Raw genomic sequence first — 24382 nt, 5'->3', positions numbered from 1 at the left:
ATGAAATTCTAGGAGATTAAATTCATGAATGTTTTATTATAAATCTCTAATGTTATAACAATATCATTGATGGCATTTCTATTTTTCATTACTACTTTGTATTGAGAAAAATATTTTTGATATTAAATCCATTATTTCTAATATACACAAATTAATTTCAGTAAAACCACAGTCTCATCACCGATAAGTTATAATCCAGAATGAAAGACCTTTCACCTTTTGGGCAGTTCACAAGTATTTTAGTAGAAACAAATTCAAAACTTCATTCAAATATTACAATTTTATGTAGAGCTATAACCTTATGAACAAGGATACTTAAAAATGACCACTTTCATTTCTTTCATTTTGAGATGCTGAGTTATGATTGGAAACAAGAGGCATTGAGGGTTCATGTTACTATTAATGAGAATCCAAGTAACAGTATTTAAAACTAGACATCTTTGACTATAGAAAAGGTTTGCACAAAGGTCACTATATCATGGAATTGTAATTTTACTAGCAAGTGAAAACGAAATCCTTATAATAATAACCAAATAACCCATGTAATTGATAGATGGGTTTTGGTTTAAAATTTGCCCAAGCTTCCCCCCATATACTAAGCTGTGCAAAACTAGTCCAGTCATGTGCACCACAAAATTTGGTGGACAGAGTACTGAGGTCCAGAGAGATCCAGAGACCTTTTCTCAACTCTTCTCTGCATGTAGTCAAACTTGCCCTTTGCCTTTCTATAGGAGTTATCATATTACCATAGAGCTTAGGGGGTTCTGAACTTAGAGGAAAGGACTGCATAAAAATAAAGTAGTTTCAATGCAGTGCCAGGTATACAAGTTTCACAGATACATCTGAAAATGCTAATTAATCAAAAAAAGGTAAGGGAATGGGGTTGGGGGTGTGTGTGTGGCTTTTTTTTTTTAAATAGGACTCCTTTTAATAAAAAACATTTTGGGTACAATCAAAAATTCCACCCAAAAGATATTTTTGTAAGAACAAAGTATCTACTCTGTGCAAGGTACTACACCAAGGTGCTAGGGACACAATGACAAAAAACAAAACAAAAACAAAACACCCCACAAAAACAAACAACAGTCCCTGCCTTCAAAGAGCTAGATCTACAGATTTAATTTAGAATAATTTCAGAAACACATTCAAGAATTTAGTCTTGGCATTCACGTGAGTTTTGTCAGTATTCCCCATTTTCTTCAACTGCTAAAAACAAATTTCTTTCACAGCAGATCTAGTGATACACCTAGTGTTACTGAGAAAAAAAAATACTGTCTATTTGCTGCTGCTTTGATACTAATATAGGTTAAGTAATAGAGCCCTGTGAAGCTTACATACACCTCTAAAATTAACCACAACAGATACTTCCAATTCTATCCTCAGTCATTATCCCTGTCCATAATCAAAATGTTTCCATGCGACAAAAACAGAAATTGTTCCACAACAATGAATGTCTATTATCCTAAATTAAATAAATACTAGCCAATCAAATCACTCAACTAGCAAAAAGCACTATGACTTTCCCACACCCACAAAAAATGACATTACCTTATGTTGCTGAATCTTCGTATTCAAAGAAGCACTAAAACAGCATTTGGAACATTCCATTACAGCAGTAACTGCAAAGGAGGGTTAAAATAATTTGTCCTTGCCTTGTCTCAAAAACATATTTAACAGTCAAACTAAATATCCATCAGGGTTTTCTTCGCTTATTATGGATTTCAAAGAATAACGAGCCTATTTTTTTTTTAAAGAGACACTTCCTTTTGAGCAAGATCTTTTAATTGTTTTCTCAGCTTTAGTCCCAAAGATGTTAGGAAAGGCAAAAGTTGAAGAAACTGCAATGAACTTAAGCAACAGCAGGAAAATATCATCTTCTCATCTCAAAATACTTCCGCTGTTAATTTGTGTATACAGTACCCACAAGTTAGTTTTAGCTTGCACATGCAACAACTTTAGTGGTAAATCACTATCTAGCCTCATTTTTAGCAACATTCTCCGTATGTAGTTACAGACTCATTCAGTATTTTTAGAGCTTTAAAAGGACCACTAAACGCCCTACAATCCAGCCTTTTGCTATCAGGTTGGAATTGCTAAGAAATGTACACACAAAATCTACTCAAACTTGAGTTACATTTAATCCCCCACCTTCAACATTCTTTCTCCAATTCCTTATTTTCCAACCATAGTGGAACCTTAAGACTAGATTCAAAGTCTTCTTCTATATCATATTTCTATTGTTGAATCCAAAATTGGCCAGTAGATTTAGACGGTGTCAACTAAATCTAAATACACTTCAACAATGACTTATGTTTTTAATATTTGTCCTATTTTTCTAACAAATACTAGATTACCACTTCAGTTTTTAACTTTGCTGTCCACAACTTCTGCCACGCTGATTTGGCATTGTCAATGACTGTCTTATGGTTTGCAAAGTTATTTTAAACCCCTAATCAGAATATCTAAATTGTCCAAACTGAACTTTATAACATAAATGTTCCATTTAATTTTATTTGACATTTTTGCCATTTTTGCTTATTTTGCCCTAGTCATTTTGAATCTGAATGTAACTATTAGTAATGCCAATCACTCAACCAAATTTGACACAATTAACAAATAACCACATGCATTATTATTTGTGTCAATTATTTGGATGACAGAATACGTGGTCCTGAATATCAAAAAATAATACATTATGTTCTTATTGTTAATTATCTACATTCATTATATATTCCAGTAACTTCTTTTCCACATCTGCCTACTGCTTAATTTACATGCTAAAGAAAAACAAACAGGCTCAATGTCATTTATTCAACAAGCATTTATTAAGTGCCAATGATGTTCAAGGCACTGTCCCCAAAAGCAAAAATACAGTATGTTCCAAAGTAGTAAGTAAATTAACTTTAGATTACTAATACACTTAGTTCCATTCATTAACATGAGTGTTTAAGGTTTACTACATATACCAAGTCACATCTGAGATTCACAGGATCATTCATCCAGCACAATAAGCATTTATCAATTACCTTCTATGGGCCAAGCATTATGCTATGTCCTAGGGATATAAAAAGACCAAAATGCAATTATCCCTATCCTTCAAGTAGTTTATATTCTAATAGGGGTGGGGAGCATAAAACATGCACATAGATAAATAGAAAATATATATAAAAAATAAAAGTAGTTTTATTGGGGGATCAGGAAAGGCCTCACTTATGTAAGAGATGGCCACAGGATTTAGAGCTGGAAGAGATCATGGAAGTCATCTAGTTCAATACTTTTATTTTAAAGATGAGAAAATAAGAGGCTGAGAACAGTCAAGTGACTTGTCTAAGGGCATAAAGGTAGTTGGTATCAGAACTGACACAAAGAGACAGACAATCATGACAAAGAAATAAAAGCCTAACAAGAAAGGTTGCTACCAAGCTACTCTCAAAAGCCCAATTTAAACTAAGAATGGAAAAGGACATGACAGGTAGCTATTTGGTTTATAACTCTCATTTCAAAATATAATATTAAAGCAAAAATAAATGCAAATGTCAAATTGCTCAATTAGAATGAGTCACTGTTGATACAAAATTATAGAGAATAGCCCTAAAAGGCCATCTACTTCAACACCTGTTGTTGTTGTTCAGTTATGTCTGACTCATCTTGACCCCACAATGCCTGTACTTGATAAAAATCTTCTCTACCACATTCCCAACAAAGTGATTTAGCTCAGACATCTTCAATGACAAGAAAGTCACCACCTAATGAGACAGCTCATTCCATCTTTGTTGAACTAGTCTAGCTGTGATGAAGATATTCCTTATATTAAACTAAGAGTCTGACTTCATATAAATTCTACCTATGGCTCCTACTTCTACCACCTTTTAGAGTCATACACAGCAGGTGCTTAATAAGAGCTCACTGATTCCTCTTCCTGCTTCCTACATATAGGTGTTCCTCAAATCTTTGTTCCTAACCTCTTCACTCTCTAAGCTCTATCCCTTAAAGACACAGCTTAGATATCTTATCAACTTCTATGTGGATGTCTCCCAAATCTTTATTTCTAACTCTGATCTCTTCTGCAGCCCCACTTACATATATCTAAATGCTAGACCAGTATGTTCCCATTTACTACTACAAATTCACTAGGTTTAAGGATGACTCCATCATCTCCCCAAAACCTTTCCTTCATCCACCTTCTCCATTAGCCTCTAATCCCTCAGGTTTGTAAACTCAGAAGAATCTTTCTTCTCTTTACCACTTATACTCATTCAAATGCTAAGACCTGCTAATTCTTCCCCACCTATTCACACATGCTCTCACCATACCCTATTTCAGGCTATCTGAACTCCTCATCTAGACTACTACAATAACCTTTTAGTTGGTCTTTTGGTCCAATTTATCCAATTGGTCAATTTATCCTTCATCTCACTGCTAAAATTATTGTCCTGTGGTGTATCACTCCTCCACTCAAAAACCTCCAAGGCCCTTCCATCTCCCCCACACTAACATAAAACACAAATTCCTCAACTACCCTTCCTCATTCAAGCCAAGAAGGGAATCCTCCAAATCTGTCTATTGAAATCTTTCCCTTGCTTAAATGTTACTACTTTCATGAAGCTTTTCTTAATTCTTTCATTAAAAAAAAAATTATATATTATTTTCTTCAATCAGCGAAAATCGGTCTTCTCACTCTCCCACTCCAACCACCTCCTACTCTGAAACTATGCTTAATTCCCTCAACTGAAGTGATTTCACACACTTATACTTAAGGTTTGCCTTGCATCTCTTTTCCCATTCCTATCCATTAAATTGCAAGATCCTTAGGGAAGGAATGGTGTGGTTTTCCACCCCCTACCCAGTGTGTATCACCAGTGCCTAGAAGACTCGCAGGCACATCATAAAGGCTTGTTAAATAACAAACCCTGGCATCACAGAACAGAGATACAGGGTGGAGAGGAGGACCCAAGGCTAGGAATACCTAGGCTCAAATCCCACCTCTTACATATGTCAGCTGTGGGACTCTGGACAAGTTTCTTAGTGTTCTAGTCAACTGTCTAAAAGCAAAGTTTGTAGAATGCAAGGATGAATAAAAAGCACTGAACAAAAAGGTTAACCAGAGTATTCTCTTGATAAATTGGCAGAATAAAAACAAGAAACTCCAGATACAAGTGATTAATAAATTAAATACTGCATTAAACAGATTTGAGGAGGGATGTAAGCACTGAATTCTTGAAAAATTCTATCAGTCTCACAATTCTCAGAAGTTCATGTTGCCTTTCTTTGCAAACTTTGGTGCTTTTCATATACAGTTCCTCCAGAAATAAAGGAAAATCACAATTTGGGTTTGTTCTCTTAACATTGGTTTCCACTCAAGCAGCCCGTTGACTTCCACTGTGTTACTATACCAAAATTCTAACCATCATGCTTTGCATTATTTTCTATTTTTTCAGTATGTAAAAATATAAGATGCTACTTTGTATCTTAAGAGCCCTAATCACATACAACAGAGTTTGTATTAGAATTAAGTTCCTTGAGAGCAAAGACTATTGTTTATTTGTGTCTCTTTTGCTAGTCTCCAGGCACATAGGTAATTCATAAATACTTAAGGAATTTTGTTTCAAATATTTTTATTACCAAAACTACAATAATTTGTGTGAACTTGAGTCAAATTATAGTTGTTGCTGTTGTGCTATTTCAGTCATATCTGACTCCTCATGACTCCATTTGGGGTTTTCCTGGCAAAGATACTGGAGGAGTTTGCTATTTCCTTCTCCACATCATTTGACAGATGAGGAGACTGAGGCAAACAGGGTTAAGTGACTTGCCCAGGGTCATGAAGCTACTAAGAGTCTGAGGCCAGATTTGAACTCAGGAAGATTTGTCTTCCTGACTCCTGGCATTCTATCCATTGCCCCCCGCACTCCCTCCTCCGCCATATCACAGGTAAAATCACTTCTTGGTCTTTGTTCAGGTTTACTTTAACAAGATAATTTCTATAAGTGCTAGTATACTCGAATTTGAAGATTAAAGCTCAGAAAAAAACGTACCCAAGTGTCATATAAATTATGTGCCAAGTCCCATTTATTTTGTACGAATTTAGAATAAATATTAGAGTAGGCAGAGACCAATATCTTACACCATACACCAAGATAAGGTCAAAATAGGTACATGATTTAGACATAAAGGGGGATATTATAAGCAAATTAGGAAAGCAAGGAATAGTCTATTGTTACATCTATAGAGAAGGGAAGAATTTATGACTAAACAAGAGATAGAGAACATTATGAAATGCAAAATGGATAATTTTGATTACATTAAATTAAAAAGGGTTTGCACAAACAAAGCCAATGCAACCAAGATTAGAAGGAAAGCAGAAAGCTGGGAAACAATTTTTACTGCCAGTTTTTCTGATAAAGGCCTCATTTCTCAAATATATAGAGAACTGAGTCAAATTTATAAGAATACAAGTCATTCCCCAATTGATAAATGGTCAAAGGATATGAACAGGCAGTTTTCAGATGAAGAAATTAAAGCTATCTATGGGCATATAAAAAATTAGAGAAATGCAAATTAAAACAACTCTGAGGGATCTACACCTCACACCTATCAGATTGGTTAATAGGACAAAAAAGGAAAATGAAAATGTTGGAGATGTGGGAAAATTGGAATACCAATACATTGTTGGTGGAGTTGTGAACTGATCCAACCATTCTGGGGAGCAATTTGTAACTATGCCCAAAGGGCAATCAAACTGCACATACCCTTTGATCCAACAATACCACTACTAGGTCTGTATCCCAAACAGATCATAAGAGATCATGGAAAAGGATCCACATGTACAAAAATATTTATAGCAGCTCTTTTTGTGGTGGCAAAGAATTGGAAATTGAAGGGATGCCAATCAATGGGGGAATGGCTGAAAAAGCTGTGGTATATGAATATAATGAAATACTATTGTGCTATAAGAAATGATAAGCAGGCAGATTTCAGAAAATTCTGGAAAGACTTACATGAACTGATGTTGAGTGAAGTGAGCAGAACCAGGAGAATATTGTACACAGTAACAGCAACATTGTGCGATGATCAACTTTGATAGATTTAGTTCTTCTCAGCAATACAATGATCTAAGACAATTCCAAAAGACTCATGATGGAAAATGCTATCCACATCCAGAGAAAGAACTATGGAGTCTGAATGCAGATGGAAGCATTCTATTTTCACTTTTTTTTCTTTCTCATGATTTTTCCCTTTTGTTTTGACTCGTCTTTCACAACATGACTAATGTGGAAATATGTTTAATATGATTGTACATGTATAGCCCATATCAGATTGCATGCCATCTTGAGGAGGGAAGGGAGGGAGAAAAAAATTTGGAACTTAAAATCTTATGTTGACAACTGTCTTTACATGTTATCAGAAAAAATAAAATACTATTAGGTGGGGAAAAAAGAGAATAAATGGTAGAAATGGATAAGTATTCAAAGGATGTCAACAGTTCTCAAAAGAATCATATACCCTTATTGATCATATGACAACATTGCTCCAAATAACCAGTAGTAAGAGATATGCGCATCAAAACAATTATGAAGTTTTATCTTACAACCTGCCAATTGGTAAAGATAAACAAAAGATGAGATGAATCAGTGGTGAAGGAGTTGTAAAAAGCCAAACAAACTATACATCATTGATGGAGCTGGTCCAACCACTCTGGAAAACAATCTGAAATTATGCTAAGAAAGTGATTAAAACACCTGTCCCCTCTGACCCACAGATTGCATTATTAGCCATAGATATGAAGGAGATTAAAGAACGGGGGTGGCGGGGGGGAGATATCCATATATAAAAAAATATAATAGCACTATCTTTGGTAGTAACAAAAGGAAATAAAGCAGATGTCCAGTGTTTGGGGAATGACTAAACAAACTGCTACATGAATGTATGTAATATTAGGGCACCATAAAGAACCACGGAGGAAGCTGGATGGCCCAGTGGATAGCATACCAGGCCTGAAATCAGGAAGACCTGAGTTCGAACCCGGCCTCAGACATATACTAGCTGTTACCCTGGGCAAGTCAGTTAACCTCTCTCAGCCACAGTTTCCTTACTTGTAAAATGGAGAAAATAATTGCCCCTACCTCCCAGGGTTTTTGGATCAAATGAGTTAATATGTGTGAAGTCCTTTGCGAATTTTATAGGACAACAGGTTAGCTGTGATGTTGATGATGATGACAATGATGAATATAGAAAAGTATGGAAAGATTTATATTATATTAACTGATGCAAAGTGAAATACTGAGCAAAATGAGAAAAATGTTATTCACAATGACAATAATTTTAACAGGAAAAGGGATGATGACTGAAACTCTTCATTGGTGTAGGGAACACCTAGTGAGAACCTTCCTCTAAATGCTGTGAAATTATAATGACTGAGCTTGGCTTCACAGAAGAGATATGAGAGTACATACACCCTTCCCCCGATTCTTTGGAGACATTCAGGACTACTGTTGAGGAACACTGCACATAATGTTGGATTTGTTAATGTACTGAGTATAACTTTGGTTTTATATTCTGTAATAAAGGATGGCTCTCTAGGAGGGTAGCACGTATGGATAAAGTAGAAAATTTAGGTCACACAAAAACAAAAGATATCAATAAAAACGTAAATGTTGACGGGGAAAAAGGAATAAATGGAAGAATATCTCAGCATGAGAGAACCTGAGAGCTGAAGGGAACCTTAAATAGTCTTCTCATCCAGCTTATCATCCAATATAGGAGATCCCTCTAGAACAGTGCTGAAAGATGTTTGAATATTTCTAGCAAAGAACTCACTACCTTCTAAAGGAGGCCATTTTTATTGCTGTAAAGTTCTTTGGATTAAATAACTTTTCCCTTTTAAGTGGAAACTGTCTTTATTGCCATGCTGAAGACATGTGATCACATCTGGCAAAAATGACAAAAGAAATAGTCCCTGTTGGAAGGACCTCAAAAAAGCACAATAAGCTACTGGTGGAATTGTGAGTTGGACCCACCATTCTGGAAAGCAATTTGAAATTACATTTTTTAAAAGTAACCATAATATACAACTTCTTCGGTTTAGAGATCCTACTAGGCATAGAGATGTCAGGAAATAGCAATTTACAAGGATGGTAAAGAAAGAATGAAAAGTCTCTGATAAACTAAAATATTCATAGAAACACTTTTATTGTGGTATCAAAGAACTGGAAACAAAACAAAGACTCATGAATTGCGTAATGGCTAAACAAATGTGATGCATGAACATTAAGGGATTATTGTACCCTAAAGAAACAATGAATAGGAAGAATTCGGATAGACACAAAGACATATTAACTGATACAGAACTAAATAAGCAGAACCAGGAAAATATATAAAATTATAAAGTAAATTAAAAGGATTAAAATTAAATTCAATGGTGTGCAATCTTAAGGACCAAGCTTCACCTCACATAAGAAAACGCACATAATATTCCCCATCTCCCTTTGCAGAGATGGGAAAATAAGAGTATAGCATATTGTACGTGGTTGTAATGGCTGATGTATTAGGTTTGCTCAAACTTTTTCCCTTCACTTCTTTATTTTTTGGAATGGGGATAGTTTGGTGAGAGAGGACGAGAAATATATGTGGAAATAAAAATGATTTTAAGTTTGAAATCTTTTTTTAAATGCATATATCATATTTTATTTAAGTTTTCCCCTTGTTAATTCCTTGGTAAATCTGCCTAACCCTAACACTGTCTCTACTGAAGTATAGGAATCAGAGTTTGTCAAAACTGACCCCAGAGTCTCCAAGGATATTATTCATATTCTCTTAAGATAATGAAAAAGGCTAGTGGCAGGTGCTAGTGGCACCTTTTGAAAGGGTATCAGCTGTAGAAGTAGGCTCCTAGCTTCCTAAATTATATTTCTTCAATTTTTCCTTATTTGGATTCAAAATCTGCCCCTGTAATTTTTGTTTATTGGTCTTAATTATACCATTTGAAGCAACATAGAAGTCCACTCTCTTTTTCACATGACAACTTTCAAATTATGAGGACAATGTTTATTACGTTCATTTGTGTGGGATGCGTTTTCCCTCATTAATCATAAGCTCCATGATTTAAAAAAAAACTATGGATAGCTCTCCTCCACACTACTCTACATATTTATGTATACCCTTGATTTGAACTGAAGAAAGTCTTCCCTTAATATTTCTTTAGATTAAACATTCCTACTTTGGAATACTCTCGATAAGATTCAGTGCCCTCACCATTGTAGCAGACCTACTCTAGACAAGAATATAGGACATGTTAGTGTCCCTCTTAAAAGTTCTTGTGACCAAAAATGACTAGAATAGTCCAGATTTAATTCGGCCACTGGGATGTGATAGATACTAGATATTCATTTATGGCAGCATTCAAATTTTTGGCATCCATATCACTCTGCTAAAATATACTAACCCTGCAAGTAACTTAAAACTAGACTTTTTTTACATCAATTCATGTTACAAGGTTTTTATCCATCCTATACCCGACACATTTGATCTTTTAAAAACTAAATGCAAGACTTTAAATTTATTCCTCTTAAAAACTTTGTCACGCTATTAGAGCCAATATAATTTACTAACTACTTCCTAAACTTAAAAATTCCTTCTCATTAGAGCCTATTTATTAATAATAAATTCATGGTCCTTACCTTATTGACCTGAATTGAGTTTTCACTGGTGCAAAGCAGGGAACTTTTGGTGAGGAATCTGCTCTACCGACAGACACTTCAGCTGCCATTTATACTTTTTAGAAAGTTGCCTGAGGGCACTCTGAGGTTAAGTGATTTGTCCACAATCACACAACCAGAATGTGTCAGAGGCAGGACTTGAACCCAGCTCTTCCTGACTTCAAGGACAGGTTTGGAGACCCACTACATCCTGCTGTCTCCTTACCTCTACCAGAGTCAATTTTGGGGGATAGCCAAAGAATATACATATAGCTATATCAACCTTAGGACCAGTAATTGGTCCCTTGCCAAGGACACGTAAAAATTTAATGTTTGCGCAGAGAAAATAAGGTTAATTTTATTTATTTTACTATCAGGAAGCCTTATTTTTATTATTGAGCTAATCATTGCCATCCATAACTCAGTCATTAAACTTCGAATTACTGGGCTAGAGGCTGAAGGACAGCACTATTGCTACACATCTTTCTTCACTTAATTTTTCTTTTTCAGCCCGTCTCCTTCCTAGTAGTTCTGAAACATAAGGACACTTTGTGCAGAACGTGAACGGGAAGCAATACTCCCCCAAAGCTACTAGTTTTGCTCCCTTTCCTGGCTTCTCTCCTAGCTCACCTGGCAAGACTAACAAGTTCCAACTCACTAACACTAATTCTGTTAGACACACTTTAATAATTTTAGGGAGGAAGCAAAACTGAAAGGGGTGTCCTCTATCAAATGTGAAAGATGACCTCCTGCCAGGATTTTTCACCTGCTTTCCCGAGTAGTCATTATTTGGGGCTCTGTGACTTCAAGATAAAACCACGAAAGCAATCTTCTACATCATCACATCTCTCCTTGAAAAACCTAGAAATACACACCAACTTAGATACTGGCAACCACCCTCTGCTTGAGGCACAAACAACAAATAAGCAAGACACTTTTGCTTAACTTAACTAAAAGAGGTAGGCCAAGCATGTAGGCAAAGAAGATCCTGCTATATCTCTGTTCTGAATATATTCTTTTTTACTTCACACACAATAATAGGGAATGAATTCATACACTTAGGGGTTTTAAGGTTTGAGGCACAAAGCCAAGAACAGCAATATAGAACAAGTACTTTAGACATACTAAGAACACACCAAATAGGAAAATATGAACATATTCAATTTAAACATATCTTCCAGAAGCCCAGGAATAAAAAGAAGTTTTAGGCAAATCAACTCACCTGATCCACTGCTAATTTCTACCAAATTCAAAAGTTTTTCCTGAGTAGAAAGGATGCTTAAATTGGCCCTTAGCTCATATCCTCCAGAATTAAATAAGTCACCACAATAAGAAAAGTGTTCATTAGTCACCCACTAGGAGTTTTACTATAGGGACCTTTATGGGACAGAAATGGGCTAATCCAGAGGTTCATTCTACAAGACCACAACTGCCACCTATTCTACCTGGGTCAGACACCACATCCGATATAGTGAACAATAAGGGTTTTGTTTTGTTTTGTTTCCTAGGAAAGCATTACTCTGACATTTAATTGAAAATAATGGGTCTCCCCAAAATACATGAAGTGAGAATGAGACCTTGACCAAATCAACAACACACTTTTCCTAGTCGTGGACTGGGAGATTATCCGTTGCTGTAGATTGTTCAATGATGCTTTCAAAACAAGATGAACCAGCTGAAAGCTAAGAACACAATGAAAGGGCGAATAGTCATGAATAAAAGACTATAAGGGATATTCTAATCTAAAATTATAAAAGAAAGAGATTAGTTAGGGTTCGGTGTTTTCTGAGGGAAGGGAGGAATGACTTAGGGAATCTATTAAGAAAAGGATGGTCTGGAAACATTAGGGAATGCATTAAATGAAAAGGATAGTCTAGAAACATGAAATATTATAAAAGGGTGACTCATGTATATTTTAGAAGGAAAATGCTGCACAAAATTTGAAAGGAAATAAGCAAAATGTAATAAGATGCTAAAGGGAACCCCAAGAGGAAAAGTTCAAGAACCAGTTAGACAAAACCAATGAAGCTGGAAGAGATGAGTAATGCAACTTAAATGTATTACATTAAATTCATATTTCAATGAAAAAGTGAAGTAGTTAGGGCAAAAAAATTCATTTAAAAAGACTTAGGAGTTACCCTCTGAAACAGATCTACATGATTAAATGGCCCTAGAGTCATATCCCTAAAATGAAAATTTAAATAGAACAAAAAATAACATCAAGGGGGAAAAATTTTAGAATTCTGGACACACTAAATTAAAGAAAAAACAAATGGATAATAGGAAATGGAATTCTCCCAAAATTTTCAAGCCAGTAAATGCAGTTAAAAATGGGAAAGGAATTCCCTGATGTTGTTGAGATATCACACAGAAATCATGTACTAACAAAAAGCATTCGAAAAGAAATGAGCTGTAGAATGAATTTTTGAAAGAATAAAGAATCTGAAACACTGAAAACAAATAACTGTTGTTCATTTGTTCCTATTCCCTGACTCCCATGAGAATTTTTGTTTCAGGTTTCCCTAGAGACTAATAACAACATTTGTAACTGAAACATCCAGCATCCTCAACCATCCAGAACAGCTATGAAGTTGAAGCAAACAAAAGACTTCCGATTTAAGCACCAATAAAAATAAGGCAGAATTAGGAGCTTGGAGGTTAAAGAAGCCATAGTGGTTTTAGCTGGATGAGAAAGGGGTCTCTAGGAGCAGCCCAAAGAGCCATTATGCTCATAGGCACCTAAGTTCAAAAACAAGACAGGAGAAAATTAAACAAAACCAGAAGATGGTAAACACATGGTCATAGAACTATGAAGCAACAAAGGAGGTGAGAGCAGGAAATGAAAGCAATAAAGCAGGATGGGAGCGGGGAAGGGAGAACAGTAGACAATAGAGTTAACAGCAACAATGGTGGTGGTAGGAAGTAGATTGAGACATAGCAAAGAATAGAGATGGCCAGGAAGAATAACTGTCAACTAGAAGAACACAACTACCTAATGGATTTCAATTTGGGAGAAACAGCCTTATACACCAATGGTCTCAGAGGCCAACTTCTATGTCACATTAAAATAACATCAACTAGAAAGGAATGATAGACTAGAAGCATACAGGATGAATTTTGGGGGAAATGTTTTGTTTCATGTCTTTCCCATATATAAAAGAGCACTATAATGGACAGTCATAATAAAAAACGTAGGTCATCATTAAAGATTTAATTATATAATCTCATCAAAATGTTAGTTTAAAAAAGTTTTAAGGCTTAACAAGTGTCACATTTCTGGAGTATCTCATTCTCTCTCCATAGTGCATAAAGACATGTTACATTCTCCAATTATGATAAGATAGTGAAATAATATTCCTACATACTTACTGTTACCAAAGAATATGACACAATAGTACTGTAAAACTAATGTAATTTTAAAAATTATTTTGAAATAAAGAATAACATGTGAAAAAGAAAACTAAAGGTAACGAATTGTTTTAAAAAGTACTTTAGTTATTTCTTAAATTTGCATTTTTTACATTGCTTCTATTAGTTCTATAGAACCAAAGACTTTAAGGGCCATTCTTATTAGAATGGCATATTAGATGGTTTCACCGGAGGAAAGTAGTTTGGTTGGGAGGAAGGGAGGTCCAACGTACAAATATTCCCATAGTATGTTTCAAATATGTCTCATACCACTTTACCAATCTAACAAACACAACCATCTGATTCATATGAGTACAAAGTAGATATTTCACCCCTCTGCTTCATCTTACACTTCCAGAAAAAAACAATCTTAATTTCTATTTTCCTACAGATTCTATTTAGTGAACTTCTTAATTTTCATATTACTTTGAACCTGCTCTGCTGCCTTACTGTCCCTCAGACTGCAGGCCTAAACAAAATGAAAATCTTTCCAAGGATATGACTAGCACTAAGAACAATACAAAGATTTTACTTTAAGAGAGTTACAGTATATATTCATGTATGATAATCTGAAGTAGATATATTGCTTGAATACTATATAATTTTTATTCATTTCTTTCCATATTATAGGCTTCCTTTCATGGACTTTATTAGATAGTGCAGAATAGTGCAGTGACAACCGGATAAAGAAAATATTCTCTTATTTCTTCCATTCTAATAATGCGATTACTTAATATGCCTAACTTTCAAGGGTACTTATTTTAGGATTCCCAAGCTTAAGGTCTTACCAGGCCTGTACCTTTAAGAGACTGGCTGCTCCCAGTGCAGGAATGTTCTCTTCTCCTCTGCCTCAACTTCCTTTGAGACTCAGCTCAAATTCTACCTTCTTCGAGATGACTTTTCTGGTGCTCCACTCCCCGCCCCACCCCCCAAAACTAATCCCCCAATGTTAGTGTCTTCCCTCTGAGATGACCTTCCATCTAACTCTGTATCTATCTTGGATGTACCCAATTATTTGTATGTAGTCTCGCCCATTACAAAGTGAACTCCCCCGAAGGCAGGGAAAGTGTTTTTGTCTTTGCACTTGTAGTGCTTTAGCACAGTACCCGGCACATAGTGAGCATTTAATAAAATGCCTGTTAACCAACTGAATTTGTTTGGTTTGTAGTTTTTCAACAAAGCCTAAAATGCTAGGTATTCGTCATTCTTCCAACATATTTATTAAATTCATTATTAAGGCAACACAGACCACAAAATTTTTTTGAAACTTCTGTACCAATAATTTAAAAAGTTAATATTTATGTAACAAATCTTGAAATAAAACTTTTGGGTATTTGGGGGAAAACTCAACTATATAAATGTCCAAAAGATAAAGTTGTTGAACTAGAGCAAAGAAGATAGAAGAATGCTCACAGAAAAATCATGTCTTCATTTTAAACAAAGTTCTGATAATAGAAATGTTATTTAAGTATAGACAATGGTCATTTTAGCATGAAATTTTTAAAAATGTGTGATAAACACACACATTGTTTTTTACTCCAAAAGGAAAGATATGTTCAAGTTCTAGAATTCCACTTTGCATGTACTTTTTATTATCCTAATATTGCTCCTAATATCTGTTATGTCCAGCTACTATTAAAAAGATATACAAAAATAATGCTACAGATCCACTGTCAATAGGATACACTGTTTTTCTGGTAGTAGGTGGGTTTTTGCTTAGATATCTCTTCATCTGCAAAACATAATAACTCAAGGGATTATGTTCTGGTCCCTTTAAACAGAAACCTATGAGAAACAGACACTGTTCCTACAACACATAATCACAGAGTCTCACCATTGAAATGAGCTTCAGAGATGGGTCACCTGCTGAGGCTTCCCATTCAATTTTTGGATCACTACTATTGTTAGGGAGTCGTGTCTTTTTGTTTTTTAACATCAAGCCTAAATTTTCCCTCCTGGCAACTCCACCCATCTAGGGACAAACAAAATAAATATAATCGCTCTTTCCACATAGAAGTCCTTCGAATACTAAAAAAATTGTTAAAATGTCCCCTTCTAAAACTTCTTCTCTTATCTAATCGTCCCCAGTTCTTTGAATTGGTCCTCACCGGACTTGATTTTGAGGTTTCACCATTCTGGCTGCACTCCATTCTACAGTTTACCAATATCCTTCCTAAAGTGTGGCCCCCACTCTAGGAATGGTCTAAGCAGGGCCAAGCTCAGTGACATGGATATATGCTTCTGTTAAAGATGCCTAAAATGGAAATAAATTACATTTTTGTTGCCCTAAAATCAGTGACTCCAATTGAGCATGGCCAAAATCACTGCTTGCTATTGAGTGTACAGTCTATTAAGAAATTATTGATCTTTTTCAGCTGGTATTTTTTTAAACCCAATTCTAGAACTTTACATTTGTCATCTTATTAAACCTAGCTTGAAATTCTAGCCCAAGATTTTTTAATCTTGATTCTATCATGCAATATAATTGCTATCTCTCTAGCTTTACGTCATCTGCAAATTTAATCGGCATGCCATCAGAACCTTGACCCAAGTCACCGAGAAAAATTTTTAAAAGGGTGAAACACAGAGCCCCTGGAAGTTCCACTGAAGGATTCCTTCCAAGGTGACATCAAACTCTTAGTATCTTTGGGTTCAGCCATTTAATCAAATTCAAATCTACCCAACTACACTATCATCTAGCTTGCATCTCTTTTATCTTTTCCACAAGAACAACATGGGAGCCTTTGAAAATGCTGCAATAAAATCCAAGTAAACAATCTTAGCAATCCCCTTTTCTACATATCTAGTAACAATGTCAAAAAAGAAAATGGAAACAAGGTTAGTCTGCATGACCTGTTCTTGATAAAGCCATGATGGCTCTTTGTAGTCATCACTTCCTTTTTGAGATGTCCCCTCACAGTCCCTTTAACAATTCTACAATTTTGCCAGGAAACAAAGTAGAGCTCACTGGCCTACAGTTACAGGCTTCATCCTCCTGCATTACCTCTCTTGTTCTCCATGGACTTTCAAACATCACTGACAGTGGCTTAGCAATCACATCCACCAGATCTTTCAGTACCCTGGGATATAGTTCATCTGGGCCTGGCGAACTACACTAAGGCATGATAGAGAAAGAATGTATGAGGGTTTTAACCACCATGGGACAATATGGACAGAAAGAAGCAAAGAAATCTTAGAATACTGACAGGCATTCATTTTCATTCTCAATATATACAAAGGAAATAGGCAGCAAAATACATAAAAGTCCAATATGAAACTAAACATCAACTAAATTCAGTTTACCCAAATTAAAGCCCTTCAGCATATCATATGAGAATTTAACTTTTAAAAGCCAGAAAGGACTTTATATTTATATGTCATTATTCTTATTTTAGTTGAGCAACCTGAGGTCCAGAAGTTAAGGAGACCCACAGAAGTGAAAGATAAGTTGGTGGCAAGGTCAGAATTAGAATCCAGGTCTCCTGACTCATCCAGTGCTCTATGAAACCATTCTGACTTTCGATGACAGTTTAGACCACGGTATTTTAGCTAAAAGAACCATACATGTATCCACAAACAGTAAATTATTAATCCAGAGGGAAAGAGCAAATTGACCAATGGATTGTTAAAATGTATCTCTTGAGACTCTTAATTAAAACAATTATTTTCATATGAAGATTATACAAATCTATACATTATTCTATAGAAAGTCTTCTAAACCTGTGGTCTGTGAATTTGTTTATATTTTTAAAAATATTTTGATAATGATATTTCAAAATAATTTGTTTCCTTTGCAATTCTAGGTGTTTTATGCATATAAAACCATTATTCCAAGAAAGGGTCCATAGCTTCACCAGATTTAGTCAATCTTGGGGTCTAGGACACACAAAAAGTTAAGAACCCCTTACTCTAAAGCAATACCACGTACTTTTAAAAAGAACTATATCCACATTGGGAATCTAATAATTAAATGACATTCTCTGATCATTTCTTATGATTGCATGTGAGAATGAAGGAAACACAGGAAGGATGGTTAAGAGAGTTAAGATTATTTTGAGTGAAAAGTTAAAACAATGTAAGTAGACCACACTCTCATTCTGATGAAGCTTAAATCACCCCATATTATTAATAGGATTGAGCCCTCAAATTTTATGTCAGCTAAAAATTTATAAGGAATTTATGAATTTCCTTACTGCATGTCATAAAGATACCGATTTAAAACTGTTAAGTTACGGATAAATAGAACCTAAACTAAAAAAGGAATTTTGTGTTCTGATTTTTTTAGCATGAAAAATTAATCCAATCCTATTTGGAAAAAAATCGTTCCACCAGTAATATAGATTTGGGAATGCAAAAGGCAAATTTTAAAACCAAATGGAAATAAAGAAAAATAAAACCAACAGATGAGCAAAGATGACGTTTGTAAGAAGTATAAATAAACTCAAAATGTAAGGATTAAGGGCAAAACAGGCTTTTTTTGTTTTTTATAGTGAGTGATCAAATAGCAATGTCATGTTTTCCCTGGTAAACAGAGTAATGTTAACATTTCTAGTTTCATAACCTATGAATCAGCTACAACATTAAAAGTAATATAAATGTAAACAGTTTTGATTAAGTTCTGGAAATGAAATCAAGTTTGTACCTTAAGTGAGGCTAGTGGATGTTCTGGACCAAGTAAACTCCAATGAAAGGAAGCCAAATCTTCATCAGGTAGAATGTGATTACCTAGAACAGATAATATGTATAACTTAAAGCTAATTAATATTAAAATCAATACATGGAGGTATTTTTTAAAATTGCTATATTTCTTAAACTCACAACCCACTCATTTTCTAAAAAAAAGACTGCCAAACATATTTAACTTGTGATTATTCACCATCAATTAAATCAAATCAAAGACTACTTAATATACTAACACTCATAAGCTAAGCAATTGTTACAATGATTCAGTCTTTCGATAGAAAGAAAAATGCAGCCAAATGACTCAAAAGACGCAATTTTGCAACAAAAGAATTGAATTTAAAAGCAAACAGTTGTAAATAAAAATTATTTTCCTATGATTAGATTTAAAAAACATCAGAACTGTTTTTTCTTTCATCTTTAAGGAAACTCAGCTGGCCTAGATAACTACTGTTATCTCTGTTGTTAACTCTGTTGGCTAGATAATTCCAGAAAGGCAGATATATTCTAAGAGTCATTCCATATTTCCATTTATTCACAAAATACCAATGGTTCAGTTTTTCTTGAATTTAGCGATATACCAAGAAGACTTAAGAGGAGCCTCCAAAATTAAGTTTTTTTCCCTCAGTCAAGACTCTCCATGACAATGGAGACAAGACTCTCCCTCCACAAAAGGAAGAAAGATCACCAAGTCATTCTAAACTGATCCAGGAGTCAACTGACAAAGGACAGCGGAAAAAAATGCTAACAAACACAATCAAGTTTATATCCTACTACCAACCCTGAGTCATGGAGTCTAATAATACTATGCAACTAAGAAATATATTATTTTGAGGATCTGTTATTTTTATAAAGTCTGGGTAATTGACTATTAAATCTTTTGGTATTTTAGGCACTACTATACCATCTAAAGGACATATAACATCTCATGAATGACAACCTCTATAAAATTGATTTTATATTTTAATCTCTGTTTTGAAGGCCGGATTTACTAAGGAGCTACTTAATCAACACTGCTATGATGGCATAACAACAACAGTAAGATAAGTAGCGTGTATATAGCCCCTACTGTATGCCAGACTCTGTGTCCAACACTTTACCTCACTGGATCCTCACCACAACCCCAGCAGGCAGGTACTATCATCACCTCATTTCATAGGAAAAGAAACTGAAACAGACAGAGGGTTATGTGATCTGTCCAAGGTCACACACTAAGTACATGTCTGAGGCTACATTTGAACTCAGGTCTTTCTGACTGCAGGCCCAGCGGTCTATCCACTGTGCCACCTAGGTGTCTCAAACAGAGAGGAAAGGGAGATTTTCGTTTCAAATATATCTGCATTACACCTATTCTAAGCATATAGATGCAAAATACAGGAGGATAGTATGTTTAACCAAAAAGAGACTATTCCTCAAGAGCAAAAGCATATAAATTATCTTAAGTTTTCCCTTACTGAGAGAATATATAAATCCTGACAAGGAAACATCCACAAAATACCAGTTACATGTTTCATAAGATGTGGAGAAAATATTCAACTTCTTTTTTTTAAAAAACAATCATTCTAATCAAATATAAATATACTCTATGGGCAAACATACATTAACCAATGAGTTCCCTCCCCATCTCCAACCCCCAGCTGTCTTGGCTTCCCTCAAATTTCAATACTTTCTGTAGCAGGGTAACTTTCCTTCCCCTCACCCCCTTTACATGTTCTGTCTCGTTTATACCAGATGTGTTACTTATATGTGTAATTGCTTATGTGGTAACTGCCCCCATTAGAACGTAAGCTCCTAGACAGAACGGTCCAGGTTTTGCCTCTCTTTGCACCCCTAACAGCACGGTGCCTGGAAAATAATGTTTTTAATAAATGCTTGTAGACAGAATAATTGAATGAGTTTATATGTGTTTTCCCCTCAGGACAAGTGAGAGGCAGCGTGGCACAGTGGTTAGTGTATTAGATTTAGAATAAGGAAGACGTGATGTCAGACCCCACATCTTTACATTTACTAGACCTCGCACACTCACTAGTTGTGTGACCACTGTGAAGTCAAGTGCCCTTGTCAGCTCCAATATACTTTTTAAGATGGACTGGATCTACAATCAATGGAAGGAGCTCCCAGTGAGAAAACTGTAGGTCCTTGGCATATCCAGGATTTGAAGAGTATTCTTGCTGTTGTTCAGTCATGTCCAACTCTTTGTGACTCCATTTGGGGTGTTCCTGGCAAAGATGTGGGAGTAGTCTGCCATTTCCTTCTCCGGCTCATTTTGCAGATGAGGAAACTGAGGTAAACAGGGTTTAAGTGATTTGCCCAGAGTCACACAGCTAGTAAGTATCGGAGGCCAGATTTGAACTCAGCGAGACTCATCCTGCTCACTCCAGGCCTGGTGCTCTATCCACTGCACCGCCTGGCTGTCCTTAAAGTGTTACACCTAACCAAAGTCCCCCGAAATAGATGATTTAAACTAGTATTATACCCAACCAAAAAGTTTCCCAATAGATGACTCATGTAGAGAGGCGAGAGGAAGAGTTGAAGAGGACTTGTCCAGTTGAGGATTCGCCTAATGTTTCACACATCACAAGCAGACTACAAAAAAACCAATTTTAATTTCTCTGTACCTTGTTTAATGTTCAATGAAATCAACAGAACTCAAAGTAATTCCAAGTTCCGCATCACAGGGGCAGACGTGGATTTATGCCTACTCAGCTATTTCAATGTTTCAACATTTGACTAGCTAGCTTAACCATGGCAGTCTGACATTTGACATAGTCTTCTGACAGGTACTTTTGAGGGATAATTCTCCCCCCATTTGCCACATACTATGACTCTTATGGCTTCTCATGTTTTCCTCTTCATACCTTAAGGATAAAAACAACTGTCCCCTTCCTACCCTCAAGTTCGCTCATCCTCATCCAAATCCACATTCAAATCCAACCTTGCCTACCCTCTTCCACTGTGCTCTCTGGAGTTGCCCTCCTTTCACAAACTCTACCTCACACCCTTTTCATCTGTTAAACCCTGGTTTCCCCTCTGATAACACTGTATCTCTGGTTATCCTCTCCAGCAGCGGCTGGCCCTGAAGGGTGTCTGAATATGCCTGGCTTCCCACTGTCACTTCTACTCTTCCTTTGAACCCTTCACTCATTTTTCTCTTTTGAGGTACAATCAAACTGTTCTGCCCCATCAAAACTATGGTAGCTGTAATACACCTATCCCTATCATTCTTCCTCTTCCTCAAGGATTTCAGCCCCTCACTCACTATCTTCCCGCTTCTCCCCAACTTCTACACTTATAACAAGAGATTTTAATATGCATGCAGTACTCCCTTCAATGTCTAACCTGTCATTTCCTCAATTTCCTGTAGTCTCAATAACATCCTCACTCCTTCGCTCCACCTAAGTCACACGCAGACTTGGTTGCACACTAGAGTTTTCATTACCCACAGTTATTTCACTTCCCTAAATGGAATCTCTGACATTCCCCTATTTTGCCATAACCTCCTAGTCCCCCTCTTCCTGTGTGTAGCAGTCACCTTCTTGGCAATCTCCTCTCAATACTTTCTTCTGCCCTCACTTTACTTTCATACCCGTCTAACTACCCAAAAGTTAGCCATTTCAACTATTTACTGTCCTCTGCTCATGCCAGTGTTGTTCTTCTCTTGACAAACTTTAGTTACCATCTGCCTCCTCGGCTCCTATTCACAACCTGCTGCATGAAGCTAGAGGAAGCCCCGGAACTCTGCTCACTAGCTGCATTACATTCATTTTATCCAACTTTAACTGGGCCCGTGTTGCAGCAAGGCAGTCTTTTTTCATTTCTACTTTATCAATTACCTATCTTGTTCCCCACAGAAGATATTTCAGACCTTCCCTTCCCCTTTCCACACTTTCTCCTCCCTCCTCAGCTCAAGACCATTCCTCTTTAAAATTGAAAAAAAAAATGGAGGCTATTCTATGAGCTCCCTCTTCTCCCATTCTCTTCCACTCAAAACCCATTGACATCACCTCCTACTTTCCCTACCCCATTCCCTCAAAGAATGCCCCCCAATATTCCAAATTATCTCTTTGCTCTTCAAGCCCCTGCCCCGACATCATTTCTTCCTTTCTCTCCTTGCCTCTTCCTTTACTTAAAAAAAAAAAAACCGAGGCCATTTTCAGAGTTCCTTTTTTCCCCTTCTCTTTAGCTTAAAATCCCTTATAATCATTTCCTACTTTTTCCTCCATTCTCTCAGACTCTGAACAACGAAGCAGCTCTTTTCCTTGAGGCCAGCTCCTCAACATGTACACTTGGCTCTATACTTAACCATCTTCTTCAGTTACTCATATCCTCAATCATCTCCCTTCTTTTTTACATCTTCAATATCACCCTATCAACTGGTTCCTTCCCTACTACCTTCAAACATGTCCAAGTCTTCCCATTCTTAAAAAGCCTTTGCTAGGCTCAACTTTTCCCTCAAGCAACCATCCTATAGCTATCCTCCCTTTTTAAGCCAATCTCCTGGTCCACACTTGGTGCCCTGATTTCTGCTCCTCTTTCACTTTTCAATGCTTTCCAATCTGCTTTTTCATCATCCATCTGAAATCATTCTGAAATTACCAATAATCTCTTAACTGCCAAATCTGACGGGTCTCTTCTCAGCCCTAATACTTCAGAATCTACCTGCTGCACCGACACTGTTGACCACCCTCTGATACTCTCCACTGTGGGTTTTGGTGACCTGGGTCATCATCCAGATCATGCCCCTGACTGTGAGTGTTCCTCAAATTTCTGTCTTGGGCCCCATTACCTTCTTCCTATTCTCTCTAACCTAAATTCCCATGGATTCAACAAACATCTTTATACAGATAACTCTTAGATCTATTCAATCCCCATCTCTAGTCTACCCTGAGGGTCAATCCCATATCAACAACTGCCTAATGGACATTTCAACCTGGATGTCCTAGAGACATCCTAAACTCAAAATATCTAAAACTGAACTCATTTTCTTACCTCTAAGCCCTTCCCTTGGCTTTATTTCTGTCAAAGGCACATGTTCAGGGTGTCTCAAGTTCTTAATCTCAATTATATCTTCTACTCTCTTCCTTCACTAACCTTAGCTAATAATAATTGTTTGATCGTAACGATAGCTAACATTTATATAGTGCTTACTATGACTAAGTGCCAGGCACCGTGTAAAGCATTTTACAATTATCTCATTTGATAATGCCATTTTTACCTTCACAACTGTCTCATTTGCATCCACAGTGCTTCGCATAGTACATGGCACAAAGTAAGCACTTAAAAAAGTGCTGATTTAAATGTAAGATGGGAAATCTATCCTCCTAATAACCCAGTCAAAACCTGTAATTTGTTTGCATTAAAATTTAAACTTTTAAAGAAGGTAGTGTCCTGTCTACTATTAGCGAAAATAAATTCAATTTTAGACTGTATCGGCATAATGCTTATATCTGACCAAAGAGCTAATAAATGGAAATTAAAATTTTCAATTAAATATGCCCTGAAATATAACCAATTTGTAACAATAAACATTAATCTTTGAAAAATATGAAAAGTATATTAAAATGCTATAGCTGTAAATCTCCTATATTCCAAAGGCCACA

The 24382-nt window shown here is 36.0% G+C and overlaps 1 protein-coding gene across 4 annotated transcripts in view; it reads right to left on the bottom strand.

Moving 5' to 3' along the window:
• Positions 1 to 24382, bottom strand: part of FAM120A (family with sequence similarity 120A) — a 149708-nt gene that overhangs the window by 99816 nt on the left and 25510 nt on the right. For 2 of the 4 annotated variants that reach the window (XM_036737606.1, XM_036737608.1), the window contains exons 3-4: positions 18745 to 18827; positions 17107 to 17217 (exon numbers count right to left, since the gene is read on the bottom strand). In XM_036737606.1, coding sequence (XP_036593501.1) covers positions 17107 to 17217; positions 18745 to 18827 — 194 coding nt within the window. The remainder of the gene's footprint in view (positions 1 to 17106; positions 17218 to 18744; positions 18828 to 24382) is intronic. The other 2 variants (XM_036737607.1, XM_036737609.1) reach the window with 1 other exon arrangement.

Source organism: Trichosurus vulpecula, chromosome 9 (assembly GCF_011100635.1).
Source record: "Trichosurus vulpecula isolate mTriVul1 chromosome 9, mTriVul1.pri, whole genome shotgun sequence".
In the NCBI taxonomy this organism is placed as follows: Eukaryota; Metazoa; Chordata; class Mammalia; order Diprotodontia; family Phalangeridae; genus Trichosurus; species Trichosurus vulpecula.
The sequence above is the reverse complement of the archived record's forward strand: the minus strand, read 5'-3'. Positions and strand labels throughout refer to the sequence as shown.